The sequence below is a fragment of the Ammospiza nelsoni genome, chromosome 1 (genome assembly GCF_027579445.1).
Source record: "Ammospiza nelsoni isolate bAmmNel1 chromosome 1, bAmmNel1.pri, whole genome shotgun sequence".
Taxonomy (NCBI): Eukaryota; Metazoa; Chordata; class Aves; order Passeriformes; family Passerellidae; genus Ammospiza; species Ammospiza nelsoni.
This window is the reverse complement of record NC_080633.1, coordinates 131519354-131545925: the sequence shown is the minus strand read 5'-3', so window position 1 is coordinate 131545925 and position 26572 is coordinate 131519354. Positions and strand designations below refer to the sequence as shown.

The window sequence follows — 26572 nt, the reverse complement described above, 5'->3', positions numbered from 1 at the left end:
AGGCAGACTGAACACCCACAAAAGCAAGATACACACCCTTGCTCCTTACTAGCAAGAGATTTTCCTGCTGACAATGAGGACAGTACACGTAGCTGTTCTGGCCAAACTCAAGAGGCCAAGTTCTATTTGCCTGTCTGCCCTAAAAATTCCTAACAGCAATGTGTCAAAGATCCCAATTAATATGCCCAGTTCTCCATTTTCCCTTGTGCAAGACGTTAAAATGTTGAAATCAAGACTCTAGTCAAACAAGCAAGGAGTGGGGTGCAGCAAATTCATCCTTCTGAGGTAGATCTCAGTGACTTCAGATCTCACTTGATGCTAGGCCTCCTCTTCCTCTCAGCTTCCCCTGGCTGCAGCCTTTCCATGGCACTCAGAGAGAGGGCCTGAAGTAAACAGTACCAGTGCAACATCTTCCTGCAGGAGACAGCATTCCTGCCAACTGGAAGTGCTTATCAGGAAAGGGATACTGTACACTACTTTGTATTGCAACAGCTTCTTACTGTAACTGGAACCAGCCCTAGATCCCAGGGAGTTTGTTGTGCTCTATTCCACATTTGTCTGGAAACCACTGCCACAATTGTGGACAGGAACAGATCATGAGGAGCAGACATTCTTACTGGGGTCTCAGAGCCCCAGAGTTCTATAATCTACTGCCAGTTATGTGCAGTTTTCCACATGATTAAGTGAAACAGTTTTAAACAGCATTAACTAGATAAATATTTACCCTCACTTTAAAAGGGAGAAAAGCAATCAATTTGTAGAACCAGCCTTTTTAATAAGCTACAGTCTGAACTCCATGTCAAGGTAAACCTGTTAAATAATGGGGCTTCACACAGCTTTCTCAACTCAGCTGATCAAATCAGAAGAAAATAAAGGGGATTAGTGTATGAGAAACTACTGGGATTGTAAGAGGACAAATGAGAATGTTTATGGACCATAGCAATCAGGTAGCTGACTTTTTAATGCATTTTTATCAGTAGCTCTCTTTCCTTAACTTTTATCTACTGGAAGAAATGACGAAGAGAATGGAAGACTTGGAAAACAGACTAAAATACTGATCAGAATTTGAAGCGTACACTACACTGTATATTTATACATACAAACTTGTCAGAGCTATTTTCTTTGTGTCTGAAGTTGAAAAGAATATTCTGGATCCTTGCATTTATATGCCATGTGTTGTCTTGCATTGATTGCAGATAAAAATGTTGATAATTTTATATAAACAACTCAGTAACTAGCAGAAGTTCTAATTAAGCAGAATAACTGAAATAAGCTATGCAAAATAATAAAATGGTGTTATTTTTTGAAATGAAACCTTCATGTTTTGAAGTATTTTTAGGGTATGAATTTGACTTGCTTTTCTGTATTTCCCTCCTCCGCTCCTAGTATTTTAAGCACAGAGATTGTGTATGTATATAGTTCTATGTACAGACATACACAGAACAAGTGAGACAGCATTCACAGCCATTAGGATTGACTTGGATTCTTCAAAAAAGTTACTACTGGAATCAATAGGAAGTAAAAATGTAGCTACACATTTGTGTTTAAACTGTAATGGAATTAAATTACCAAAGTGAAAAGTCTGCTGGGTTATCAGGGCATCGCAACTTAAAGTTTCAAAACCTTTTCCTTATGTCTAGACTACCCAACTTCTCCCTGCTGTCCTTTTGTCAGTATTCACTGATTCTCTAACTTTCCTGAATGCAAGTAGTATATTAATTCTGAAAATATTACTTGGTCAATTCAGCTAGCTGCACACCTGTCAAACACTAAAACACAAACAAAACCAAACAAACTGCTTCTATTCTGGCCACCCAAAGTACCTTCAAGTCTCACTCCCTTCCCTTGATTGCAACTCATCCAGATCTGTGGTTTAATAGGCAAATATACCAGCACTTCCTCCTTTGCTCTGACACACCTCAGAGTTTGCCTCTTGACTATCTCCAAATGGAAACACCAAACTTCATTCACTTTATAACAGAAGTAGTTGCAGCAAAACTTAAGTGATTAACTGATGTCAGACAAGCTAGTGAGTGTACATGGATATACAACAGCAAGCTTTGAAAGATACCTCATGCTTTGGCATACTGTGGAATTTTGCAGGGTTACAGGTACATCCTGATTTTCATTAGGTGTTTGTTTTCACCATGTCAGAAAATCACTGCCACCTCAATTAACAATCCCTAGTAATAAGGAACATCCTGCAGTCATGGTCTCAAACAAAACAGGCACAAATCTCTAAGATACTGACATTCTCAGCAATTGCCTTGAGAACACCAGCTCATCTGTCTCCAATATCTTCAGAAAACTAAAAAAAAAAAAAAAAAAAAAGGCTACTGATTTAAAAACAGCTTTGTGAAGTTAACTGGTATCTTACTGAAAGCCTATACATCTAGAAGCTATATCCTGTTTGTCCTTTTACAGGTATGTACTCTTGGATGGAAAAGACAAAGGAACTGATGCACATTCTACTTGATTCACTAGGTAAAAACAGTGTGAAATACTGAACATAAGTAAGCCCTTAGGGTTCCCCACCAACATCCCAAATTTGCTGCTGTCCCTTATGTTATGGCTTTTGTTTGCATTAGCACTCCACAAGCAAACACTAAGGGAGCCCCAGCCCATTGGGATTTGGCACCATACTAGCCATGATCAAGCCTTCCTTCACTTACCTTTTAAGATCCACAATGCCTACAGAAAGAACAGCAATTTTGCCATGTGAAGGTTATTTCTAACAGAACAAGAAGCACAGCAGTGGTAATGAATCTTCATTTATATAGTTTGTTCCCTAAAACCAACAAAAGTATAATACAAATTTTTCTTTAAAAGAGATCTGTAACCAGTTTTATTGTAGAAATAACACCTTTACAGCATTTACTTCTCACTGGTTTGTTCTGGCATGCTTCTAATGATGTCAGAGTCACCTGTAAAACAAAAATGTATTGTTAGAAGAGGACCCATGGGAAGAGGATTTTTGAAATAAAAGTAAGAAAAACACCCCCTACTCATAAAATCACCACAGTGATTCTAGAAAAAGAAAACAACCTAAAAAAACAGACAGTCTGCTTAGGAAAAAACAAATAATTTTGATAAAATCAATGATAAGAATACTTTTAACTGTGTTTTTCTAATCCAAGCACAGTATTTTCCAGTAATTACGCACCTGTCACCAGCATTTACAAAGCCAGGACTAAAACAGCCATCTAGTCCTGGAGGACACAATGCATAGTTTTACTCTAGCGAATGTCTAGCCTCCCCTGATCACAGAGATATCAGGACAGCGAGAATATTCGCATTGTCAGCTCCAGAGCATTGGGACTGACTTACAGCTCCCACCCCACCCAAAACCAAACCTGAAAGTGACATTCTGACAATCAAGTTTACAGCTACTATTTGAATACAAGCAAGCTAAATAAAGTTTCCTGAAGCAGTAGGAAATTCAAATCATTCATTGTGACTTGGGGAACAGCTGGTTAAAGTCATTACAGGAATCATTAAACCTATGTGTATGCATTCTGGTCAACAAACAGAACAAGGGATTGACTCTTCTCTTAAAACATTCTGGAAAGAGGATGGGAAGTCACCTACTTAGCATTCTATATAAGGAATCTGAGCAACTCTCTGGGACAAACACTGTTACCAAACCACACTAATTACACACAAATGTAGTTTTAAAATGAAGCATTTAACATGATTCTCATTCCCTTGATGAATATCCACCTGCCTGTTGGTTATTTTTCTATATACTATTCTGGGAAGCAGGACAAGTCACAACCCTTTGTCTCAGACTAAGAACAGTCAAACAGGGCTGTTGTAAACAGTATGTTGTGCAAGCCCATGTCCTAGCTGATGGGTTCAGAAAAAGGTCCCACATAGTTGCTTCCCAGACACCAAAACCTCCCTACAGACTGACAAGCAGACAAAATGCTCACAGGGCTCAGCAGTAAAAGAGTTATGTGCAAGAGATGCAGCAGCGCTTCCAGGTTCTGAGAACCTTGGACTCACAAAAGAACAGGATCTTGGTCAGAGAAAATTTTAAGTATTAAACCTGATGGAAAAATGCAGTCAAGTGTGTCATCACTCCTGCTCATTCCTTGCTCAGTGCTGCAACTCACAGGAGAAGGGAGGATCCACAGACACCTCCTCTACACTGCAGGAGGGAATTACCTGGGTCAATGATGGCCAGTGTGCACACTCTGTAGTATTTTCCACACGCTGTGCCCAACTCAATGTTGTTCCCACTATAATGATGGACACCAGTCTTAGCAAGCATAGCGTAGTACTCGATCTCTGATTTTCTGAAATCCAAAAACTGGGTGTTAACATGACCACAAACAATTCTGACAACTGCAATACAGAGAGAGCAGCTTTAACTCCTACCACACTTAACCTTTAACTTTTCCTTCCCACCCAGAGAAACACAGCTGTTTCTTGTGAGGCAGCATCATTCCACACTTGTGGCTCAGGAACCTTTATTTAGATGTCTGCTGAAGGTTTGCAACAACAAACACTTCAGGCTGCTCCTACTCAGGCTCATTTCTACATGGTAGAAGGATTCAGCACTTGTAGACCTCTGGAAGGCCTTTCTTTAGGTGCCAAAGTGCATAAAGTAAGAGTTAATGTTGATGGCCAGTGGTGACCAGATGCTGAACAGAGAGGCACAGGTGTTGCAGCTGAGAAAGGAACCATGTATTTTAATTTCAAACAAAAAGTCCACCTATGCTGCCCTCTCTTTTGACTTCCACCAGGACAGTCTAGCAGTCAACACTGTTTCCCAACCATTTTCCGATCCCCACTAATACTGGGGACTGCTGCCCACTGCAACACTCTTGCTATTTCTCAAGTATCTAATTTCTGGGTTGTGCACTGACATTGTCTTGAGCCTGTCAATATCCCTCAACAACAGAAAGGGCCCAGGTATTCAATGAGGAAAACATCATGATACTAGTACAAATTACATTCTCAAAAAATCAGTTTCACTGGCCAGGACCCCAAATTTATAACTAACTTTGGCAAAGTACTTCAAATATTTTAAATCTGTCATCAGTTTTTCTAACTATAAAATTATTTTCCAATATACTACCTTGGAAAAACATAGGAATTCAGCCCCATTACACTCTTAGTGAACGCTATCAAGTGCGAAAAGCTTCCATGACTTTCTCTAGTGCAAACTCCTTGAATCAGAAAGCCAGAAAAACACCAGGAAGCATTTCAACACTTCTAGACTTGAAATCATTACACAGCAAACTACTAAACAAATTTCAGAGCACTCTATAACATGCCAGCAAAGCCCTCTGTATTAAGTCTCTGGAGCAATTAGCACGAAGCACAAACTGCATTTGTACAAAGAGCCCATCTCGGAATTGTTTTCTCCCACATCTGCTTACCTCAAAGCAGGACAGTTGTTGGCGAGGATGACCAACTTGGCTTTGCCCTGACGAATCATTTTCAGAGTTTGTTTGTACCCAAGCACATATTTGCCACTTTTCATAACCAGCTGAAGCCTAGAGTTGATGGACTCCAGGGACTTTTTCTGAAAAAGACGTAAAGAAATGTTATTGTGTTACTTCGCGCTTTTCAAAACAATGGGGAACACAATAGAGAAATTTCAAATACGTGCACTTTTCATAATCTCCCTATAATCTGAAACATGGAATAGGAAAGGCCAGTCACTCACCAGAGTATAAGAAAGCTTATGGGCAGGGGCATTGCTGATACTGTGTTTTCACAAGTTCAGAAAGTCCTTTCTTATCCCCACATCTCTCAGTACAAAAATACATCTCAAAGCACTACATAAATCAGTGACATCTGCATGTATCTGACAAGCTCTTGTCAAGCTCTGCTGGTCAAGGCCTTGCAAATCTAAGCCAGGTTCAGAGCCTGTCTCTCCCCAGGGCACACACTGACAACGCTACATGGAGCAGCAGAAAGAAGGAATTCTGTGCGATATCGAACTGATATTACAACAGGGGAGCGTGATGCTCATGACAACAGGTTAGGCACATCTGACGGACGAAATCACCACCTCTGACCAAGAAACTCAGATCTGTCAGAGCCACTGTAAGAGAAAGGCCAGAACATGGCAGGAAAGGCAAAACCTGAACTCCACCCGCACTAGGACCCCCTCGGCACCACCTCTCCCTCCCTGCAGCCACCTCAGGAGCTCTGCAAGCCCCCAGGACATCGCACGGAGGTACCCGAGGACACCGAGCGCAGCGGGAGGCGGCCCAGGGGCGCGGCCAGTGGCAGGAGGGCACGGCCCGAGCTCTGAGGGCCGCGATGGGCCGTGCCCAGGGGCCCCCCAGCACCCCCGGCCCCCAAGCCAGGCCACGCCGGGGTCCCCCCGCGCACCAGGGCGCTGCCCGGCCGCTCCGCCGCCACGTGCGCCCGGCGCGGCCCCGCTCTCACTCACCGTCTTCTTGGCGGCCACCATGTTGCTGCCTCGCGCGGCTCGGGCGGTACCTGGAACACAGGGGGATGGAGGGGAGCGGTCAGAACCCGGCAGCAGCGCCCGCAGCGGCCCCCGCGCCCCCGGCCCGGCCCCGCTCACCGCAGACGCGCCGCCAAGATGGCCGGGCCGCCAGAAAGGAAAGAGCGCCCGGCAAGCACCGCGCGAAGACCGCGGCAGCTCTCGCGAGAGCCGCGCACACCGCGCCCCGCCCCACGGCTGCCAATGCGCCCGAACGACGGCGGCGGCGGCCCCGGGAGGGGCGGGGCTTTGCCCGGAGTGGGCGGGGCTACACTGTGTGGGGGCGGGTCTTGAGTTAATGTAGGCGTGGCCTGGCTGAACGAGCGACGGCACTTGGAGTGTGTGGGCGGGGCTTGGGTGAGGGACTCGGCGGCGGGGCCGGCTCGGCGGCGGGGCCGGCTCGGCGGCGGGGCCGGCTCGGCGGCGGGGCCGGCTCGGCGGCGGGGCCGGCTCGGCGGCGGGGCCGGCTCGGCGGCGGGGCCGGCTCCCGCCCTTTCCCATGCCTACCACTTCCCTCGTTCCGCAGAGGGGCATTAACGCATGTTACACATCACAGCCTCGCGGAAGGCTTCAGGAGCTGATGCGAGAAGAGCCGTAGCGGCCTGAGCCTCCCATCATGGAATCACGGAATGGCCTGGATTGCTAGGGACCTTGAAGCTGACCTAGTTCCAGCCCCGCTGCCATGCCATCTTCTGCTAAACCAGCTTGCTCAGAGCCCCATGCCACCTGGCCTTGAATACCTCACAGGGTCGGGCTGTGTCCATAGCACCTCTACCAGTGTCTTTGCCACCCTCACAGTAAAGGGCTTCTTCCCAATATCTAATGTAAAACTACTCTCTCTGTTTAAAGCCATTCCCCTTTCTCTTGTCACTAGCAGTACATGCTCTTGTAAAAAAAAGTCCATCTGTCCTGTGGGCTCCCTTCAGGTCCTGGAAGGCCACAATCAGGTTATCCTAAAGGCCACAATCAGATCATCCCAAAGCCTTTTCTTTCCCAGACTGAGCAATTCCAACTCTCTCAGCCTTTCCTCATAGCTCCACCCCTGTAATCATCTTGGTGGCTTCCTGTGCACTCGGTCTGACAGGTCAATGTCCTTCCTGTGCTGGGGACCCCAGAGCTGAGCACAGTACTCCGGGTGGGATGTCACCAGAACAGTGTCCCTGGGACTGTCACTTCTGACACAGGGCTGATGGGGGAAATGGTGGGATGGAGAAGGTAAATCTCTAGGGCAATGCAAAGTACCAGCACAGGGGACATGTGGTGGTCTGCCCCGTGTCCCTGCTGTCCGCACTGCCTCCCTGAAGCAGCAGCGCCTGCCCTCTGCCCTGCATGACAGCCCCTGACAGGCCCCAGTCCTGCATGACAGGCCTGTCCCAATGGGACACAGCTCCGGGATGAGCCCGAGCCTAAGCCCACAGACAGGTTTCTTTCATGAAACCAGCCAATGAGCCTGGGAATAGACTTGGGCCTGACTCTGCCTGTGTTAGAGGTTCAGCTCTGGGTGCCCTCAGTGCAGCTCCCGGGTTTGCTGGGGCCATGGCTCTGCACTCCCACCAGCTGTGCAGTGTCTGTGCAGTGTCCTTAGCCCATCCCCAAGCAGCTCAGTCCCTGTGCAGAGTGACAGTGCAGGGAAACTTCCTCCTGTCCTCCATGCACTCTGGAAACCAGCAGCTTGAAAATTATTTCACTGAGCACACACACACTGCAATGTTTAGGACCAGGGCCGCGACATGATGTTGCCATTTTCAGGCCAAGGACATTTGTTCTCAATCCCACAGTGCTGTCCATCCTAGAACAAGCAGGCCAGGCTGGCACAGGGAGGAGAGAGAGCAGCAGCAGCTCAGCTGGCGCCTGCAGGGATGAGCAGTGTGGATGCTCTGAGTGTGAGCTGCGGGGGTTGCTTGTGACATCCCCCTAGAAGATGCTCAGGGATCCAGCCTGGGGACAGGACAACAGGTTTGCTGCTGGTGTGACTTGATGCTCTTAAGACACTGCCCCAGAAAGGCATCACAGTGTGTACATTTCTTATAAAATTACAAAACTAGCATAGGAGTTTTGCTAGACTCACCAGGTTAGCACAAGCACGGCAAAGCTTGTTGGCCTTAGGAAGTATAACACATTTATCAATATGGAATATGGAGCAACAAACTAAAAAGCCAAAACAAAACATGTTGCATTCAGTTATTCTAGTATGCTTTTATTAACAGGTATTATTTCAAATAAGGGAAATAATTTATAGCAATGTATTTTATGCCCTTCTCCTGGTATGGCTACCTCCATGGTAACTTTTTCTGATGTATGATCACAGACCTAACCAAAATATTTCCAACAGGATATCCTTCTCAGTGACAGGCAGCCTTTGGTCAAAATGCAAATCATCACCCCAATAATTTTTTCTGGGTAACAACCTTGGGTTTTGACAGATCAGTTTAAGCATCTAAATTAAGATCTAAAGTAACACTGAGACAAAGGTATGTTGGAAAAAATGTTACCAAACTTAAATGGAGCTGAAATATCACAAGTGAAACTCTGACATTTGTCCATCTCTAAAGGTAAAGTTCTCTGGGAATAATGTCTGTGTTTAGCACATAAATTATACATGTAGTATATAAATAATAATATAAACATGTTACATTTTGTTGTGTCTCTATAGTCCAATATCTTTTATTGAAGAAAAAACACATTTCTATCCCTTTACAGAGTATGATTCAAAAAATTTTGAAGTATACTCCAAACTTTTCTTTGGCAACTGAAAAGTAAACTCTTTCTATTCCTGTTCCACTTTTTGCCCTAGTCCCGGCCATCAGGTGCATTGCTGTTATTCCCCATCAAACTGTGACTTTGCTTTTAACTCTTTATACTTTTACTCTGTTGGTTATGGTCTGGTGAAACATTCATCTTTCATCCTTGTTGAATTCCAGGCAAGGGAATATAAAGCTCAGTGGCCTCCAGTGCCATTCCTTTGGGCTATTCCAGGTTTTACGTCGCCTTGCAAGATGCGGGAGCCGTGCATGGCTCCGGGAGAGGGAGCTGTTTCCAAGGATACCCTTGCAGCCTCCGCTCCCGTTAGGAGAGAGCGACTTTCTTTAGCAGTTTATATCACTGCTTCTTTCTAGTAATGTGCTTTTAAAAAATCTCCGCATTTCCAAAGGAACTTTCTGATAGACACTTTTGTCATTATTCTGCCCTATATCTAGGTAGAATAAGGATTGGTCTGGGGGTGGTGGGAATACATGCAGAAATGGGCACATTTGTCTCTCTCAGTCCCCAGATCTCCCTTCTGTGAAGGCCTCTCCTGGGGTCTGTGGCCTATAGAATGTCCTTTATAAAGACAAATAGCCAGTCCAAATCAGATGAAAATTACACTAGAAGAGAGAAAAGGCTTTGGCCCCACTAAAATTCCTTAAACAGTATTACACAGCCACTGTCTAACGTTGGCATATTGCAGCTGGGAGTGCATGGGCCTTGACAGCAGCTGTTTGAGGATTAAGGAATGGGGGAAGGCACATCAGGGAGAGTTTGGCATCCAGGCACCCTCAACACCCTCAGGGATCTTGAACTTTCCTCCACAACAGGGCTGTGATACAGCAGAAATAGAAGAAAGGCAGGGAAGCAGCAGACAACTAACAAGTCTCAAGATGGAGTGACCCAGGGAGCAGCTCAGGAAAAGCAGTGTCACTCTCCCAGCACCAGCAGCAGGCACTGTGGTCTCATCCAGCCACCCTGCCTGCCCCACCATGCTCAGCCAGGGAGATCAGCTCCTTCTGGGGCTGAGCCAGGTGCTCCCCTGGCTCTGGGGCTCAGTTTGGCAGGGGACATGAGCATGCAGGGAATGCAGAGTACTTGGGGAAAGCAGGACCACTCCTCACCCTGGCCTAATTAATCTCTGCTGAGAGGCCAGAAGCAGGGTTTCCAACACAGAGGGAGAACTTAATCCAGAGAGCAGTGGTCTTGAAGTTCTTTCACCACTTTTCCCCACTAAAATGCTGACAAGGTTGTGTAAGAAAGCACCAGCTAGAGGTACAAAGAGGTAGAAGAGTGAGAGCACTACAAGAAAAGTCAGTGGTGGAACACTGACCTATCCCAAAAATTAGAAACCAACTTCATTTTAGGTGAATGAAACCAACTCAGTGTATCTAAAAAAGGGAAGTCAGGGTGATTCCTTGTTGGGATTAATTAAAAACAGAGGCCAGACAAAATTAAGGGTATAAAAAGTGGTTATATTTATTGAAGGGCATTCAGGTCCACTTCAGGCAGACAAAGTCCACCCAGGGTCTACACCCAAAAAAATTAATGACTTGTCATGATTTCCATGCTTTTATAAGTTTTGCCCATTTGCATATTGGGGGTTAATCTTCCAATTACAGCTTCAGGTAATGAAATCATTTATCCCAAGTTTGCTCCCCTCCCAACTCACTTTTGTTTTACATTTCTTGGGGCCTGAGACAGAAAGGTGTCCTTGATTCCCAGGCCTAGAGAGGAATTGTTTTGTCTGACCAAAATGGGGAAGACAGTAGCTGACACTCTATATGGAGTTTTAAGTTATACACTAAAGAATTGCGGGATTACAAATATATGAAAAATATAAAAGCTAAAATCCTAAAGCATCAAGGCAATCTCCTGCAGCAGCACTGACACCAATGGCAGTGCATCAGCAACCAAGCCATGGTGGCAGGGGCACACACACCTGGGGACAGATAAGCAAGTTCATGGAGCTGGCCAGTGTCACCCATGGGGTCTCTTGCCGCTGCAAGGGATCAGCACTGGACATAGTGCCTATGTGGGTTCATCATCAAGAATCTTACCTTTCTGCAGAGAAATCCCAAAGCTACTTCTTCTCTGTGTTATAGAACCCCAAGCACTGCCCCCACAAATGCAGTGGTAATAATATCATCAGCTTTTCTCACTACTCACTGGAAAATTCAATGAACAGTAAAATGAGGTACTAAGGTTTGTGTGCTAATTATGTGTGCTGTTGTAGACAGTGTATAGTTAACTGAGAGAAAAGGTTAGAAAGAAGAGAAAGAGAAGAATGAGAAAAAATCATTCTGAAGTCTGGAAAATGAGCAGTACATGGGCACCTTCTGGTACAGTCTGGGATGGATCATTCTGTTAAATTCTCTGAAATTCTGAGGTCTTTATAAAGCTGAAGTGGCAGCGCTGCTGATCCTCAGAGAAAGTGGGGATCACTCTGGCAGCCAGGGATGCAGAGGAACATCTGAAGCTGTACCCCTGCTTAGCCCCTTCCCCTGAGTGTCAGTAGGCAATGTGTAGAACAGTGTGTAGGCAAGGATGAAAATATGCAAAAAATACAGTCCTGCTTTGATTTATAGTCTGGTCTAGTCTCTGCACAATTACACAACAATGCTGTGTGAACACCTGCAGCCATTATTTTCTAGTTTTGCACATCAGAGCTATTAAAAGTGACAGATTGTGTTCTCTGATAATCATTGCATTTACAGCAAATGCAAACATGTTCATCTGATTTTCACAGGGCCATGCACTGAACTATCCCCTGTATTGTCAGGCAGAAGAATGCAGCTCTCTGTTTCAGATTACTGGGAATTTAGAATCACAGTAAGGCACAGGTCCACAATATCTGAATTAAAACCTTTCTTCAGCCACCCTTGAAGCAGCTTTACCATGAGGAAGGGAAGGGAAGGTTCCGGGAAGGTTCGGGAGAAAGAAAGAGAAGAAAGGAAAAGAAGAAAGGAGAGGGAGGGAGATGGAAGTGGCGGAAGGAAGTGGCGGAAGGAAGTGGCGGAAGGAAGTGGCGGAAGGAAGGAAGTGGCGGAAGGAAGGAAGGAAGTGGCGGAAGGAAGGAAGGAAGTGGCGGAAGGAAGGAAGTGGCGGAAGGAAGGAAGTGGCGGAAGGAAGGAAGTGGCGGAAGGAAGGAAGTGGCGGAAGGAAGTGGCGGAAGGAAGTGGCGGAAGGAAGTGGCGGAAGGAAGTGGCGGAAGGAAGTGGCGGAAGGAAGTGGCGGAAGGAAGTGGCGGAAGGAAGGAAGGAAGGAAGGAAGGAAGGAAGGAAGGAAGGAAGGAAGGAAGGAAGGAAGTGGCGGAAGGAAGTGTCGGAAGGAAGTGTCGGAAGGAAGGAAGTGTCGGAAGGAAGTGTCGGAAGGAAGGAAGGAAGGAAGGAAGGAAGGAAGGAAGGAAGGAAGGAAGGAAGTGTCGGAAGGAAGTGTCGGAAGGAAGGAAGGAAGTGTCGGAAGGAAGTGTCGGAAGGAAGTGTCGGAAGGAAGTGTCGGAAGGAAGGAAGGAAGGAAGGAAGTGTCGGAAGGAAGGAAGTGTCGGAAGGAAGGAAGTGTCGGAAGGAAGTGTCGGAAGGAAGGAAGGAAGGAAGGAAGGAAGGAAGGAAGGAAGGAAGTGTCGGAAGGAAGGAAGTGTCGGAAGGAAGTGTCGGAAGGAAGTGTCGGAAGGAAGTGTCGGAAGGAAGTGTCGGAAGGAAGGAAGGAAGGAAGGAAGGAAGGAAGGAAGGAAGGAAGGAAGGAAGGAAGTGTCGGAAGGAAGTGTCGGAAGGAAGTGTCGGAAGGAAGTGTCGGAAGGAAGGAAGGAAGGAAGGAAGGAAGGAAGGAAGGAAGGAAGGAAGGAAGGAAGGAAGGAAGGAAGGAAGGAAGGAAGGAAGTGTCGGAAGGAAGTGTCGGAAGGAAGGAAGGAAGGAAGGAAGGAAGGAAGGAAGGAAGGAAGGAAGGAAGGAAGGAAGGAAGGAAGGAAGGAAGGAAGGAAGGAAGGAAGGAAGTGTTGGAAGGAAGGAAGGAAGGAAGGAAGTGTCGGAAGGAAGGAAGTGTCGGAAGGAAGGAAGTGTCGGAAGGAAGTGTCGGAAGGAAGTGTCGGAAGGAAGGAAGGAAGGAAGGAAGGAAGGAAGGAAGGAAGGAAGGAAGGAAGTGTCGGAAGGAAGTGTCGGAAGGAAGTGTCGGAAGGAAGTGTCGGAAGGAAGTGTCGGAAGGAAGGAAGGAAGGAAGGAAGGAAGGAAGGAAGGAAGGAAGGAAGGAAGGAAGGAAGGAAGTGTCGGAAGGAAGGAAGGAAGTGTCGGAAGGAAGGAAGGAAGTGTCGGAAGGAAGTGTCGGAAGGAAGTGTCGGAAGGAAGTGTCGGAAGGAAGGAAGGAAGGAAGGAAGGAAGGAAGGAAGGAAGGAAGGAAGTGTCGGAAGGAAGGAAGGAAGGAAGTGTCGGAAGGAAGTGTCGGAAGGAAGTGTCGGAAGGAAGTGTCGGAAGGAAGGAAGGAAGGAAGGAAGGAAGGAAGGAAGGAAGGAAGGAAGGAAGTGTCGGAAGGAAGGAAGGAAGTGTCGGAAGGAAGGAAGGAAGTGTCGGAAGGAAGGAAGGAAGTGTCGGAAGGAAGTGTCGGAAGGAAGTGTCGGAAGGAAGTGTCGGAAGGAAGTGTCGGAAGGAAGGAAGGAAGGAAGGAAGGAAGGAAGGAAGGAAGGAAGGAAGGAAGTGTCGGAAGGAAGGAAGGAAGTGTCGGAAGGAAGTGTCGGAAGGAAGTGTCGGAAGGAAGTGTCGGAAGGAAGTGTCGGAAGGAAGTGTCGGAAGGAAGGAAGGAAGGAAGGAAGGAAGGAAGGAAGGAAGGAAGGAAGGAAGGAAGGAAGTGTCGGAAGGAAGTGTCGGAAGGAAGGAAGGAAGGAAGGAAGGAAGGAAGGAAGGAAGGAAGGAAGGAAGGAAGGAAGGAAGGAAGGAAGGAAGGAAGGAAGTGTTGGAAGGAAGGAAGGAAGGAAGGAAGTGTCGGAAGGAAGGAAGTGTCGGAAGGAAGGAAGTGTCGGAAGGAAGTGTCGGAAGGAAGTGTCGGAAGGAAGTGTCGGAAGGAAGGAAGGAAGGAAGGAAGGAAGGAAGGAAGGAAGTGTCGGAAGGAAGTGTCGGAAGGAAGTGTCGGAAGGAAGTGTCGGAAGGAAGTGTCGGAAGGAAGGAAGGAAGGAAGGAAGGAAGGAAGGAAGGAAGGAAGGAAGGAAGGAAGGAAGGAAGGAAGGAAGGAAGGAAGGAAGGAAGTGTCGGAAGGAAGGAAGGAAGGAAGTGTCGGAAGGAAGGAAGGAAGTGTCGGAAGGAAGTGTCGGAAGGAAGTGTCGGAAGGAAGGAAGGAAGGAAGGAAGGAAGGAAGGAAGGAAGGAAGTGTCGGAAGGAAGGAAGTGTCGGAAGGAAGTGTCGGAAGGAAGTGTCGGAAGGAAGTGTCGGAAGGAAGTGTCGGAAGGAAGTGTCGGAAGGAAGGAAGGAAGGAAGGAAGGAAGGAAGGAAGGAAGGAAGGAAGGAAGGAAGGAAGGAAGTGTCGGAAGGAAGTGTCGGAAGGAAGTGTCGGAAGGAAGGAAGGAAGTGTCGGAAGGAAGGAAGTGTCGGAAGGAAGTGTCGGAAGGAAGTGTCGGAAGGAAGGAAGTGTCGGAAGGAAGTGTCGGAAGGAAGTGTCGGAAGGAAGTGTCGGAAGGAAGGAAGGAAGGAAGGAAGGAAGGAAGGAAGGAAGGAAGGAAGGAAGGAAGGAAGTGTCGGAAGGAAGTGTCGGAAGGAAGGAAGGAAGGAAGTGTCGGAAGGAAGGAAGGAAGGAAGGAAGGAAGGAAGGAAGGAAGGAAGGAAGGAAGGAAGGAAGTGTCGGAAGGAAGGAAGGAAGGAAGGAAGGAAGGAAGGAAGGAAGGAAGGAAGGAAGGAAGGAAGGAAGGAAGGAAGGAAGGAAGGAAGGAAGGAAGGAAGGAAGGAAGGAAGGAAGGAAGGAAGGAGTTGTGGAGGAAAATGGGTCAAGTGGAGAAAGGCTATCTCATTAGGGAACAGGGACAACCTTGAGGGTAAATTCTGTCTGTTGCAAATACCCGGATATCTGCAGACCTGGATAGATTTTCAGCCAATAAAAGCATGTTAAGTATGTGTGTGTGCACATACATAAATATATACATGTATAAATACATACATTTTTATACCTCTATGTGTAGCCAGCTTAAATCCAGTGCCAGTACAATGAGAAACTGCATTTTCTAAGAGTCAAATTGTGCAGAAATCCACAGGTGCAGATTTCTAAAGACAGTAATTAGTTTGATGAGAAAATCTTCAGATTGACCCCTTTCCAGAAAATTACAAGGCATGTACTAGGAGCTAAGTTTCAAGGTCATTGCTATCCCAGGCAAAACAAAAATAGCTGTTTCAGAAGGCAGCTCTCTGCAGTTCATAAATCAGCATCACAGAACAGCCTTCAATGGACCTACAAATATTTGAAACAGTGAAACATTTGGCCTGGATTACTTGACACAATAAACAATTTAGAATATTTTATTACTTGTTTAGGTACTAGTTGTCCTGTACCCAAAGAGCTGAGAAATGAAGTCATCAAAAAGAAAACTTTTGAATAACATAATATCTTGAAAAATCACTGTGATATGGAAAGTAACAAGATTTGGGACTATCAGAAAATAGGTATAAATTTAATTGCTGCAGTAGGAATAATATCTAAAATACTCAAAAATCTTAACAGCTAGTGAGCTCTGGAATGAGTGGAACAACTTTGGTCATGTAGAACTTGGAGCAGCATCCATGGTCATGTAGTACTTGGAGAACTTAAAAATAATCAGGGCCTTAGAGAAATCTTCATGAAGTTTGCTTTTGGAAGTGTATGGCTGATTGCATATAAGAGGTCATAGGTATTTGTTGCTTTACCTCTGGATGTACAGCTATCCCTAAATACTCATAGTTTACATTTAATTTTAATTTCCCAATTTGTAATCCTGAATAAAATAACTAGCTTAATATAATTGTTTCATTTATTTGCTCTTAAATTTGGGGGTTTTTTTAGCTACTTTGGTACTGCCTTCGGCTGGGGCAGTCTCTGGGTGGTTTGGATTAGAGGCAGAGAGTCTGTGGAGAGGTGCCCTGCCGAGGGGAAGGGATGGGATGGAAAACCTACCAAGGATTTTCATCTGCCAACATCATGCTGCAGCCACAGTGTCACTTTAATTTCTTGGGGACTCTGTAGAAGGTCTGTGCAATCCCGTGCTCCCAGAAGGCAGGAGGGTGGCAGAGAGGCAGTGTGTAGCTATCCCGGGGGCTGTGTCTGTGCTGAGTGCTCTGCAGAGGGCACATGTTGTCCAGGCCTGGCCTGGCCGTGTGATCCGGCTGAAACTCTGAGGTGCAGCCCTGTCCCGCCGTGGCCCTGCCGTGCCCAGCTCCAGCACCGGCTCTGTTACGCGCAGCCTTCCTGCCCAAAAGATGCAACTTCTCCTTCACACAGGAAGAGGGAAGACCATGACATTGTTAATTAGTGTTTGTGGGAGTCACGTGCCAAAATGCCCTTGGGCTCTCATATCTATTTCTGTATCCTATCCAAGGCTGTTTAAAGAATATGAAGTACAGAGCACCCCGGGTGAGCCTTGCTGCCAGCACACACTGCCCCGTGCTCCTCTCTCTGGCCTTGCAAACCCTGAGTTCCTTTCTCTGCTGCATCAGTCAGCTGGATGGGAGGTGCACTCTGCACAGCTCACCCTTTGCTTAGGACAGGGAGGGAAGCAGGTACAAAGCTCTGCAGGCAAGAGAATGAACTGAATGTAAACTTCCCTTTCTTATTTCCCTCAGTGCTCAGTGTTTGATGAGCCTGTCCTGGTGGTCTATCCTCCTTAGTTTGTTCTTTGAAAGATCACAGAAGAAAGGTGGGATATCAGGTATGTTTCCTGGCATGTCAGGCTTCCTCAGCTTCGGAGTCCCAGGCACTTCTGTTTCCTACCTGTGGCAGCAGAGCAGTGGGATGCCTGGGTGTCTCCATCTGTGTTGTACAGGAAATCCCCACGTGCTGTGTAGGGAACTGAGCTCGCTCCTACCACAGCAGTAAGGATTTCACACCAACAGCATGAATGTTAAATATTTCTGAAATTAATTTTTAAGTTGCTAAGCCTCTTTTTGCACTTCTGCTTTTGTTGTCACAAAGCAACATTTTGCTAATCGTAAAGTTATCAGCATTTCAGTGTCTAGTGTCTCATAGTAATCTCATATATAGCTACATAGAAATCTATAGAGCCTACAATGGATTTTTTTTTCTGTTGTTTTCTAAAAGCATCCTGAAAATTAATTCAAACTGAGGAAGCAGAAACTATTGCAGAAATTATTGGAGTTATTGCTACTGCTATACCTTGGCTGTGGAACATCACAAACCCTGGAAAAATGTCCAAATACAATATGATTTGTCTGAATAAATTTATGGGTGGATAAAAAAAGTTCATTTAGAAGAACGCATGGCTAGTCTAAATTTGACATAATTAAATTATGTCTTGGGTGCAATACATACATTATCTGCTCATGCAAGCAAATGTGTGGCAAAGATTCCTCATTCTTACAGTCTGGGAAGGTTTTAGGTCATCTCAGCATTCCTGGGCATCTGTCAATTTGCCTATAAGCAAATATAAAAATATTATCTTTATTTTGCCTTTCAGGCTGGTGGTAAGGATGTTGCAGGTCGCTGAACCCAGAGGACTCTGCAAACCAGGGATTCCTTTTTGCCTCCGAGTTGCTGAGACCCCAGGGGTCTGTCTGTCTGTCTGTCCCTCTCAGTCCCACGGGTGCATCCCGCAGCTGTTCCTGTGTGCAGAGAGGGCTGGCGGCGGGGCTGCGGCTCCTGTGTGTGTACGAGCACATCCCCGCAATGCCTAAAACTACAAACAGCCAGTGCAGGTAACCCAGCCCTGCTGCTCCCCTCCCCGGGTCCGGTCTGGGGTTCCCTGCAGACACCCCACACTCTCAGGTTCACAAGCTCAGCCGCATTCACGGACCGCCGAACATCGGCGTGGCCTCCGAGTCCGTCTGATACCGCGGCCCAGACCTGCACCCTCTTAGCCGGGCTGCGGGTCTCCTCTCCTCGGTGCTATCGGGCTCCAAGCTTGCTAGCGAGGTTTACGGGCACACCCTCAGGGTTAAACTCCGGGGCACACGGCCCTGCAGTCCCTTCCCTCCGGCTGCCACTCACACCTTGTGGCACCCTGGCACAGCGCAGGAATCCGCCCCGGGGCAGCCGGCCAGGCCTGAGCGCCGGGGGAGGCTCCAGCGCCGGGGCCGCCCCCCGGCTCCGCAGGTCCGTGCTGCCCGCGCCAGCCGCGCGCCGAGCCGAGCCGAGCCGAGCCGAGCCGAGCCGAGCCGAGCCGAGCCGAGCCGAGCCGAGGCGGCCGTCGGGAGCGGCTGCAGAGCCCGCCGGCCCCGCCATGGGCTGCTCCAGCAGCGCCCGCAGCCGCCCCCAGGAGCCGCCGCCGCAGCCGGGTGAGCGGGGCGGGGGAGCCCGCAGAGCTCTTCGGGGATGCGGGGCCGCGCTGCGCTCAGGTGGTCCCGTCCTGTCCCGTCCCATCTCGTCCCGTCCCGTCCCGTCCCATCCCGTCCCATCCCGTCCCGTCCCGTCCCGTCCCGTCCCATCCCGTCCCATCCCGTCCCGTCCCGTCCCGTCCCGTCCCGTCCCGTCCCGTCCCGTCGCGGGGAAGGCGCCGCGGGTGCGCGTCCCACAGAAACCCAAGAAGCGGGGTCAGGAGCCGTCGGGCTTGCCTCGGCTTTTAATTCTGCCCGCGCCGAGGAGGGAGCTGCGCCCCGTGAGTGATGGCTTCGAAACTGGTGTTTCTTGTGAATGAATGCCCAAGTCACTTCCACTCCGCTCCGCAGCCTTTTTTTGTTTGTCTAATTTCCAGATACGTCCTGCTGTTGGTCTTTTTGTGTAGAACCTTGCCAGTCTAGTGCTCTTTCTTTCCTTCTTTAAAAGAATAATGAACTAGTAATATTTGACCCCGCTATCCTTCCTTTTTCTTACAAAATCCACCCCGACATAGTGTGCAGCATCGGCAATGTTCATGTGGCTTTAATTGGCTCAAGTCACAGCAGACTAATTTTGTGAGCAAGGTATATTTGCAGGATGTTCCATAAGAATATCCTTGCTATTCAGTAAAACTAAAACAAAACTTTGTTTCCATGTTCATCATATTTAGCTCTTTGCTTCAAGGAAGGTTTGGAAACACTTCTGTAAGAACCTGAATGCTGCAGTTACAGGAATTGTCCTCTCCAGAAAGATACATCTCGAAGGCAGACCCAAAAAAGTTGTTTGCATTTCATTTTACTGCATTTCTTTCCTGTATTCTTGAGTTATGATCTGTTGGTGTTACTGTGCCTGCAGCATCCATGGTTTTTGCATTGGTTTATATTCTGTGTGTTGTCTTGTGGTGCTGTGGCTTGTGACTGCAGAGAGGAGAGCAGGTTATGGGCTGAGTGTGTTCTGTGCCCCCACAGAGCCAGCACGGATCTGCTGAAAGCATCAGGAGAAACCTCTTTATGCTGTACCTGCTGTCTCAGTCACCTGTCAATGTACCAATTCCTCTGCCTTTCCATCCTCCACTAAATGATACCTGCAAAGGAGCACTGAAGGGTTCAAAGTAACAGCAGAAGTAATTTATTCTGAGTATTTTAATTATTCTGTATAAAAGCATGTTCATGGCAGGATAGGTCATGAAATGTTCTAAATACATACACTAATGTCACAGCAAGGACGAAATGCAGTTTGTAATTACAGTTGAAAGATCTGCATTAATTTGGCAATTACTAACCAGATATGTTAACAATTTAATAAGAAAAGAAAATTTGAAAAAAACTTCTCTAAATAAGTTAATAAGGGCAACTGCATTTCATTTTCTTCCAGTGATGTGTAACTCATAAAACTTTGAGGCTTTTCCAAAAGGAAAGAAGGCAAAGAGAAAATACTGTAGCTGTGGCCCACATACATTCACTGTGTTTTTCTTTGTTTCTCCAGCTAAAAGAGTCTACAGCAGGAAAAATAAAAAAAAATTAAATTTAAAAATAAAACAAAACTAGAAGAAATTCTAGGAATGCTGACTGCCACATGATATTAATTTTTCTTGGGGATAAAGATATTGAACAGATTAGTGAGAGGATTTATTTTTTCCATAATAGGGAATTCTTAGCATTTCAGATGAGAGTGCAGGAATGCTTCCAGGGTTTCCAGCCGTGCAGATCTTGTGTTGCATGGCAGTATTTCATAATCCAATTTTTATAAAACATTTTGATGTAGAGAGGGCTGGCTGGAAGTTATAGGGCTGATGCTTATAGCAGCTGCAGGAGGTTCTTAGTAATAATACATTTGAATTGTTTCTTTTACTGCTAACATGAATTAAAACTCTGTATAACATGCTAATTTTCATGGCTCATTTGTTTCTATCTGTCGGCTTTAAATGATCTCTCTCCATCTGGCACTGAGCAAGGTGAAGGTGTGAAAAGTGTCTAAAGGGATGAAAAATAAAAATGTGAAAACATCAAATTTCTGGTCTCTGAGCATACATTACTTTTTTAATCACTGCTTAGAGTAGCTTAAGTTTAACATTTACTCACTATTCTGATTTGGTATCTGTTTCACCTTGAGCTTCATTTTAGGAAAAGGAGTGCTTGGGAGACAAGGTGTGATAGAGATCTAGAGAAAGCAACCAAGGAAATATATTTGCTGTTTCTCATAATGCAAGAACTGCCACTTGATGAAATGACCAGCAGCAGGCTTAAAACCAGCCGAGATGTGTTTTACAGGGGGTGTAAGTGGGCTGCAGCCCTCATTCCCATTGGGTATAGTGGAGACTGAGTGTAAACAGGTTGCAAAGGGGCTTGAACAGGTTGACGGAGGAATTCCCCCGACAGATTGACACTGAGCCCCGTGGGCTGGGGCCCTGTGCCCTTCCCCCTGTCAGAGGCAGGGTCTTGTCCTGGGTGGGGGGGTCTGTTGTCAGAGACCCATTGCTGAGTTTGCCTCCTGTTGTTGCATTATAAATTGCCATGCCACTGTGGATTTGGAGGGGTTGTTTGGAACTTGGATGATTTGACAGTTCCTGGGACAAATGAGATTTTATCTGTCTCATAGTCAAAATTGCCTTCTGTCTGTCTCAACAGTCCAGATTCTCAGTTCTTGCTCTTCTTCTGGCTTAGCCATCCTTCCCTGGGTCTGTAGGCACATGCTGACAAGGTGACTCTTGCTGGGGAGCTGTTTTGTTTGGATGTCTCAAAAGAACTCTAAACTTACTTTAAGGGCAGCAATATTCAAGCAGATGTTTTAAGAGCAGGGTGTACTACTTTTTTCCTGTTCATCTATGTCTATATGAACATGTGTAGATGTGTTCATCTGTGAACAGTATCATATGGTTCTGCTTACTGGCATTGACACTGCAATCATAATTTTCTCAGAAAATATAGTTTTTCCAGTTTTGTAATTATTATATAAACAGATTTCATGCTTGAATTACCAGGGATTTCATCCTGACATTCTTTAGGGAAAGGTTAAGTACAAGATCCTGTCAAAGTGAATTTCATTAGAATGTTAGTAAGTCAGTCTGATAGGTAGGTATAGCTCATTTTGAGTCTTCAGCTTTCTTCAGCTTTTATCCTTAAATACCTGTCAGAGTAATTTTGTCAGTTCTTTATTCATAAATTTTTTTCTGCCAAACTCCATTGCTTTGCTAGCCAATAAGTTGATGAAAGATGAAAGAAGTGGAAGTTTTAATTTGTTTAGGCTTCCTGTTGCTGATTTTCTTTGCTAGACAAAACATAGTATGAATGGTAGTTTAGTATTGAAAAAGACAGACAAAGTGGTTTTTGTTTTATGAGGTGAGCACTGCTCATCCTCTGGGTTCTCAGGGGTTGTATTCAGTCCACCTGAAGGTACCACCAGAACTTCTCACACACAGCCCAGGACAGCAGCTCCCTCACACTCCCTGCATTGATGCTGTGCTTGGTTTGGGGTAGGAAAAGGTGCTTCCCTGCAGTGTCCCATCACCAGCAAACCACCTGCACGCTGCAGATTCAAAAGGGAAAATGTAATTGAACATTGACTTCAAACAAGTCTGCTCTCTTCATGTAAAAATGTTTTGCATGCATCAAATGAAAACTTATTTTTACTGTAAGAGCCACACCATCCTCTACTGGATATGTGCAGCAGACCTGGGAGGGAGTGTTTTCCCCAGCCAGGAGGGAGCTCTTTGTCAGGTACTGCTTGTGTGGTTCACTGTGGGTTTAGTTGTCATCCAGCTTACGTGCCCATTCACCAATTATCTGTAATTCTCTTTTTCCTTTCCTTGCCCCGCTGTGACTGAAAGCATCTTCAGGTGCAAACACCGTGACTGCAGGTGACCATGGAACTGCAGCTGACCAAGCCCCGCTGGAGCCAGCAGAGCGTGCGAGCCTGGCCTCGGAGGGGAGCAGCCCGGGCCAGCAGCTGCCGGGAGAGGAGGCTTCAGCCGCGCTCCGCGACGTGGAGGGACAGACGGGGTCGGTCAGTAAAAGGGAGGAGCCAGAGGGCACCGAGCCGCTGCCTGCCGGAGAGGAGGAGAGCTCCGAGCTGCCCTCCGTGTGGCGAGAGGAGAGCAGGGGCCCCTCGCCGCCAGCGCCAGGAGAAGATGCTGGGGCACCATCGCCAGAACCAGCAGAGGACAGTGGGCTGGCAGAGGGCAGTGACAACTCTCTAGTGGAAGTCGTCGAGAAAGTACATATTGCTGAAGAGGAGCACCTCGCTGAGGGTAATAGTTGTGCTTTCATAAATTCAGAAGACCAAAATTTACCTCCAGGGACTTCTGTGTGGGTCCTCTTGGCTTTACTAAGAGCCTCAAATGAGCTTCTGGAGTCAGAATTTGGTCCAGGGAGTCTGTACAATGGGAGGCATAGAAGAATGTGGCTGGGGAAGCCTCGGATTTACAAGTCCAAGCTGTAATAAATTTAATCAGCAGTTCCACCTCTTCTATTTAATTTAATGTTCATTTTGTTCTTAGCAGGTAAAATGTCCTACCATACCCCTCATTTAAAACATTGTATCTCTGGGTAGCTCAGATACATTCCTTAATATTTGCGCAGTCCAATGTTCAATTATTTACTCACATGTACTAAAAATTAAATTATAAATTACTAATTATTAATTATGTGCCAACTGTCCCTGCACACATAAAGCTGGATGTAGAAGAAAAAGCGTCTCTTTGATGCACACTTGGCATCTCCAGTGTGTTCTTGAAGCTTGGCTACAAGACAAGCAGAATAGAAGCAGTAGTGCAGAGATATCGGGCTGGTTTTGCACCAATGCTTGGACATGACTGGGTAGGGAGAGAGGCTGTGTGAGGAAGCAGTGGTGTCTGAGGTGATGGGATTTCCATGTGCTGTGGAGGGACCTTTAGCAGGAAATGTGCTCCTTCCTGGAAATTGCAGGCTATGCTCCTCCTTGGGCTAGTGCCCAGAGGACATGGACTGCACTTGCCGAAGATGAGCACAGCAGGAATCAAATTTCTCCTAAAAGGTACAAAGTAGCTCAGTAAGGAATCAGGTGCATTCCTGGGGTTGCTTTTCTTCAGGGAACAAGCAAGTGAAGGACATGAGGAGTATTTCTCCGCAGGGAGACGTCCTCACTCCACTTTGGCCTTGCAGAAGTGTGAGGTGCAGAAGGACTGATCCGTGTGAATTCCAGAGCCAGTTACACACGCTGCCTCTACTCCTGTGGCTTTGTGCTGCTTGTCTCTGAACTGGCTCCATGAATCTCATTCTTTGCACATCCTTTGTAGCTGAGCATGGTTGTTGGATTGCTTTGTCCTCTCCTGTGTCTCTTCATGAAAACATTTTGTCCTCTACATAATCATCTATCCTTTGGAATAAAGTCTTGTTTTATGTAAACAGTAAATGACGCGTTGCTCACCTGTTAAAGACACATCCTGCCCAGCTGCAAACTCCAATTTAATTATTCACCATTTGTAAGCCTGAGGGCAGTGCCAGAGGCAGAGCAGCACACCCTGGACCTTGTGCTGTCACATCTCATCAATAGAAACATGTTTACAGTTGTCTGTCTGTCTGAAGATGAGTTGTGGGGCCTCTAGCACCAAGTGATGTGTGCAGGGCGAGTGAATGAAGCTTTTGGGGAAAAGAGTTTTGCTCCTATTATTTCCGTGGTAGAAGGAATGCCTTAACTTGTGTGCACTCTCTTCCTTTCTTCTGAGGAAGAAGGGATTTTCTATTTTGATGCTATGGTGCATATGATTCTTAGCATTTGTTTTGCTTTCCCTTTATGCTTTCATAGCTATGGGAGGAAATGAGTTAGGCAGCAGCTTCCCTGGGAAAGCAGGGTTTCAGCCAGACTTGCATGTTACCATGTTTTTTATTTCTGTTTTTTTTTTTCCAATTGCAAATAAAACTGCACATCTATGAAATAAAATACAGGAAAAAACAATTTGAGCAGAAATATACTCATTATTTCCTTTGGATACAGCATCAAGGGGATTTTGTGAAAGAATTAGGAGAACTTCATGAGCATGAGACAACCATATTTCAGCTGGATGATGAAAAGTGTTTGTTTTCCTGTTTGTTCTCTCTGGGTTCATTCACGGGATGCCTTGATAATGTGCATTGGAGAGCTTACAAAACAAAATCACGTTTACAGAAAGAAGCTGGGACACTTGGTGCTTTTTTTAGTGGATCCTAATTTGATCTCCATGGTTACCCTTCCCAGGTGAGACGGGAGAACAGGTGGAAACTGAGCTGCTCAGTGAGACAGTAAGTGAAGGGCCTGAAACAAAAGAAGAAGAAACAGGAGAAGCTGTGGATAGTGCAGCAGCGACAGAGATAGGTATGTTGACAGAGGAGGGAAGGAGCACATGGGTTGTTGTCTAAGAGACAGCAAAGACTGTCTTGTCCTTATTGAGCATATCTTGTTATTCCCCTGTAGGCATACAGCTGCTTTCTGCATTTTTACACAAGAGAATCAAAAATACTTTACAGTAAAAGACATTTTTGGAAGCAACCAATTGGAAGTCATGCTTTTTACATGGGTCATCTTTATATAATACACAGGCCTTATCAGTGATAACTTTACCCACTTTGGGAAGAATGATAGACTGTAACATGTAGTCTTGGAAAATAAAAAACCTTTGTTCAAGTCATGACTCTGCTTATTATTATTTGCAGGCTTGTCTTTGTAAGCTAAGCCTTAATGCTGCTTTGTGATTTCCATTCTGTGCCAGTCATTTTAGATCCCCTTGTTCTCCTTATCAGTTGAAATCAGCAGTGAGGTCCTTTGATGAAAGCACATTACACAGCATATTCAGTCACATGGTGGGAAGGAAAAGCCACAGGCCAAATAAAGTTCCTCTGGAAAACTGTCACATCAGTGAAGAGAAAAATTAAAGGGGATAACATTATCCCTCTGGCAGACTTTGAGATTATGGTCAAAATTCTGTCACCACTGTCTTGCTACAAAAGTTATTTCTTCTTCTTCCTCCACATTCACTAAGAACCTCACATGTGAGTCTATCATGTAAAGTGCTCACACGCCCCGGAAGGCAGAATTAGAATCACAGAATAATTTAGGTTGGAAAAGATCATTGAGTCCATCTGTTAACTCAGCCCTACCAGGTCCATCACTAAATCTTGTGCCTAAGTGCTGCATCCACACGTTTTTTGAACACCTCCAGGAATGGTGATTCCAGCACCACAGGTTACCCTATGGTATTGCTGGAATGTGGAAAAGGATGAGCAGGCAATGCTCCCCCTTTCCCCCAGCAAATGTTAATACAATAGCCGGAATCGCCTTTTCCTTCTCCCCTTCCCCCTAATCACTGTTGTACTTGGTCATGCTCAAAATCTCTCTGGGCTAGCAGGTATTTCTGTAATTCAGAGGAGAACAGCTTCAGCAGAAAGGGTGGCAGATACCTTACACCAGTGTCTTTCATGACATCCAAAGGTGCCCCTTGCACCTGGGGTGAGCACTCTTTGGTTCCTTCCCAATGCTGGCATGTGTCACAGCCTTAGGGCAAGCCAGCTGTTGCACTGCTGCTAATGCTCCTGCCAGAGGGCTAAAGGAAATTATGTTATTTGATAAAAGCTCCTATGCTTTTGCAAAGAATCATCTCTCTGTGCTATGAATTCAGCAAAGCACTTAACTTGTTCTAGGAAACCTCAAAGAACATCTTCCTGCTCCTGAAGAGTTAGAGAATCATAGAAAGGCTTGGATTGGAATGGACCTTAAAGATCACCTGGTTTCAGCCCTCCTGCCATAGGCAGGGATGCCACCCATTAGATCAGGTTGGTCAGAGCTCCATCCAACTTGGTCTTGAACATTACTAGAAATTTCACCCAGTGATGAAACTTATTGCTTTATTGAAATTCT

At 46.2% G+C, this 26572-nt stretch overlaps 3 protein-coding genes and 1 non-coding gene across 12 annotated transcripts in view; 2 read left to right on the top strand and 2 right to left on the bottom strand.

Moving 5' to 3' along the window:
- The window catches only part of MATN2 (matrilin 2), a 69840-nt gene extending 67047 nt beyond the window's left edge, over nt 1-2793 (top strand). For 6 of the 9 annotated variants that reach the window (XM_059484598.1, XM_059484573.1, XM_059484565.1 and 3 more), the window contains one exon: nt 1006-1314. In XM_059484598.1, the coding sequence (XP_059340581.1) occupies nt 1006-1058 (53 nt within the window). In that variant the 3' untranslated portion in view covers nt 1059-1314. Of the gene's footprint in view, nt 1-977; nt 1315-2424 lie in introns of those variants that run through there. The other 3 variants (XM_059484590.1, XM_059484546.1, XM_059484538.1) reach the window with 2 other exon arrangements.
- Nucleotides 2794-2815: 22 nt separating this feature from the next.
- Nucleotides 2816-6700, bottom strand: RPL30 (ribosomal protein L30). The gene is made up of 5 exons (XM_059484610.1): nt 6551-6700; nt 6413-6462; nt 5388-5533; nt 4168-4298; nt 2816-2924 (listed from the first exon to the last, which is right to left on the bottom strand). The coding sequence occupies exons 2-5, from the start codon at nt 6431-6433 to the stop codon at nt 2875-2877; spliced, it is 348 nt and encodes a 115-aa protein (XP_059340593.1). The 5' UTR covers nt 6434-6462; nt 6551-6700; the 3' UTR covers nt 2816-2874.
- LOC132085488 (small nucleolar RNA SNORA72) lies at nt 3162-3296 on the bottom strand. The gene has a single exon (XR_009420231.1). It is a non-coding gene; the product is annotated as a small nucleolar RNA SNORA72 (small nucleolar RNA).
- Nucleotides 6701-18513: 11813 nt separating the features above from the next.
- ERICH5 (glutamate rich 5) lies at nt 18514-25314 on the top strand. The gene is made up of 4 exons (XM_059486469.1): nt 18514-18666; nt 22533-22952; nt 24917-25033; nt 25133-25314. The coding sequence occupies exons 1-4, from the start codon at nt 18612-18614 to the stop codon at nt 25186-25188; spliced, it is 648 nt and encodes a 215-aa protein (XP_059342452.1). The 5' UTR covers nt 18514-18611; the 3' UTR covers nt 25189-25314.
- Nucleotides 25315-26572: the final 1258 nt, after the last annotated feature.

Coding starts and splice junctions, on each gene's coding strand:
- RPL30 (XM_059484610.1), bottom strand. CDS start 6,433: ATGGTGGCCGCCAAGAAGACG. Junction 4,299..5,387: donor AACAACTGTCCTGCTTTGAG/GTAAGCAGATGT, acceptor TTTGGATTTCAG/AAAATCAGAGATCGAGTACT. Junction 2,925..4,167: donor ACTGGCCATCATTGACCCAG/GTAATTCCCTCC, acceptor TTTGTTTTACAG/GTGACTCTGACATCATTAGA.
- ERICH5 (XM_059486469.1), top strand. CDS start 18,612: ATGGGCTGCTCCAGCAGCGCCCGCAGCCGCCCCCAGGAGCCGCCGCCG. Junction 18,667..22,532: donor GGAGCCGCCGCCGCAGCCGG/GTGAGCGGGGCG, acceptor TGTGACTGAAAG/CATCTTCAGGTGCAAACACC. Junction 25,034..25,132: donor TGCAGCAGCGACAGAGATAG/GTATGTTGACAG, acceptor ATTCCCCTGTAG/GCATACAGCTGCTTTCTGCA.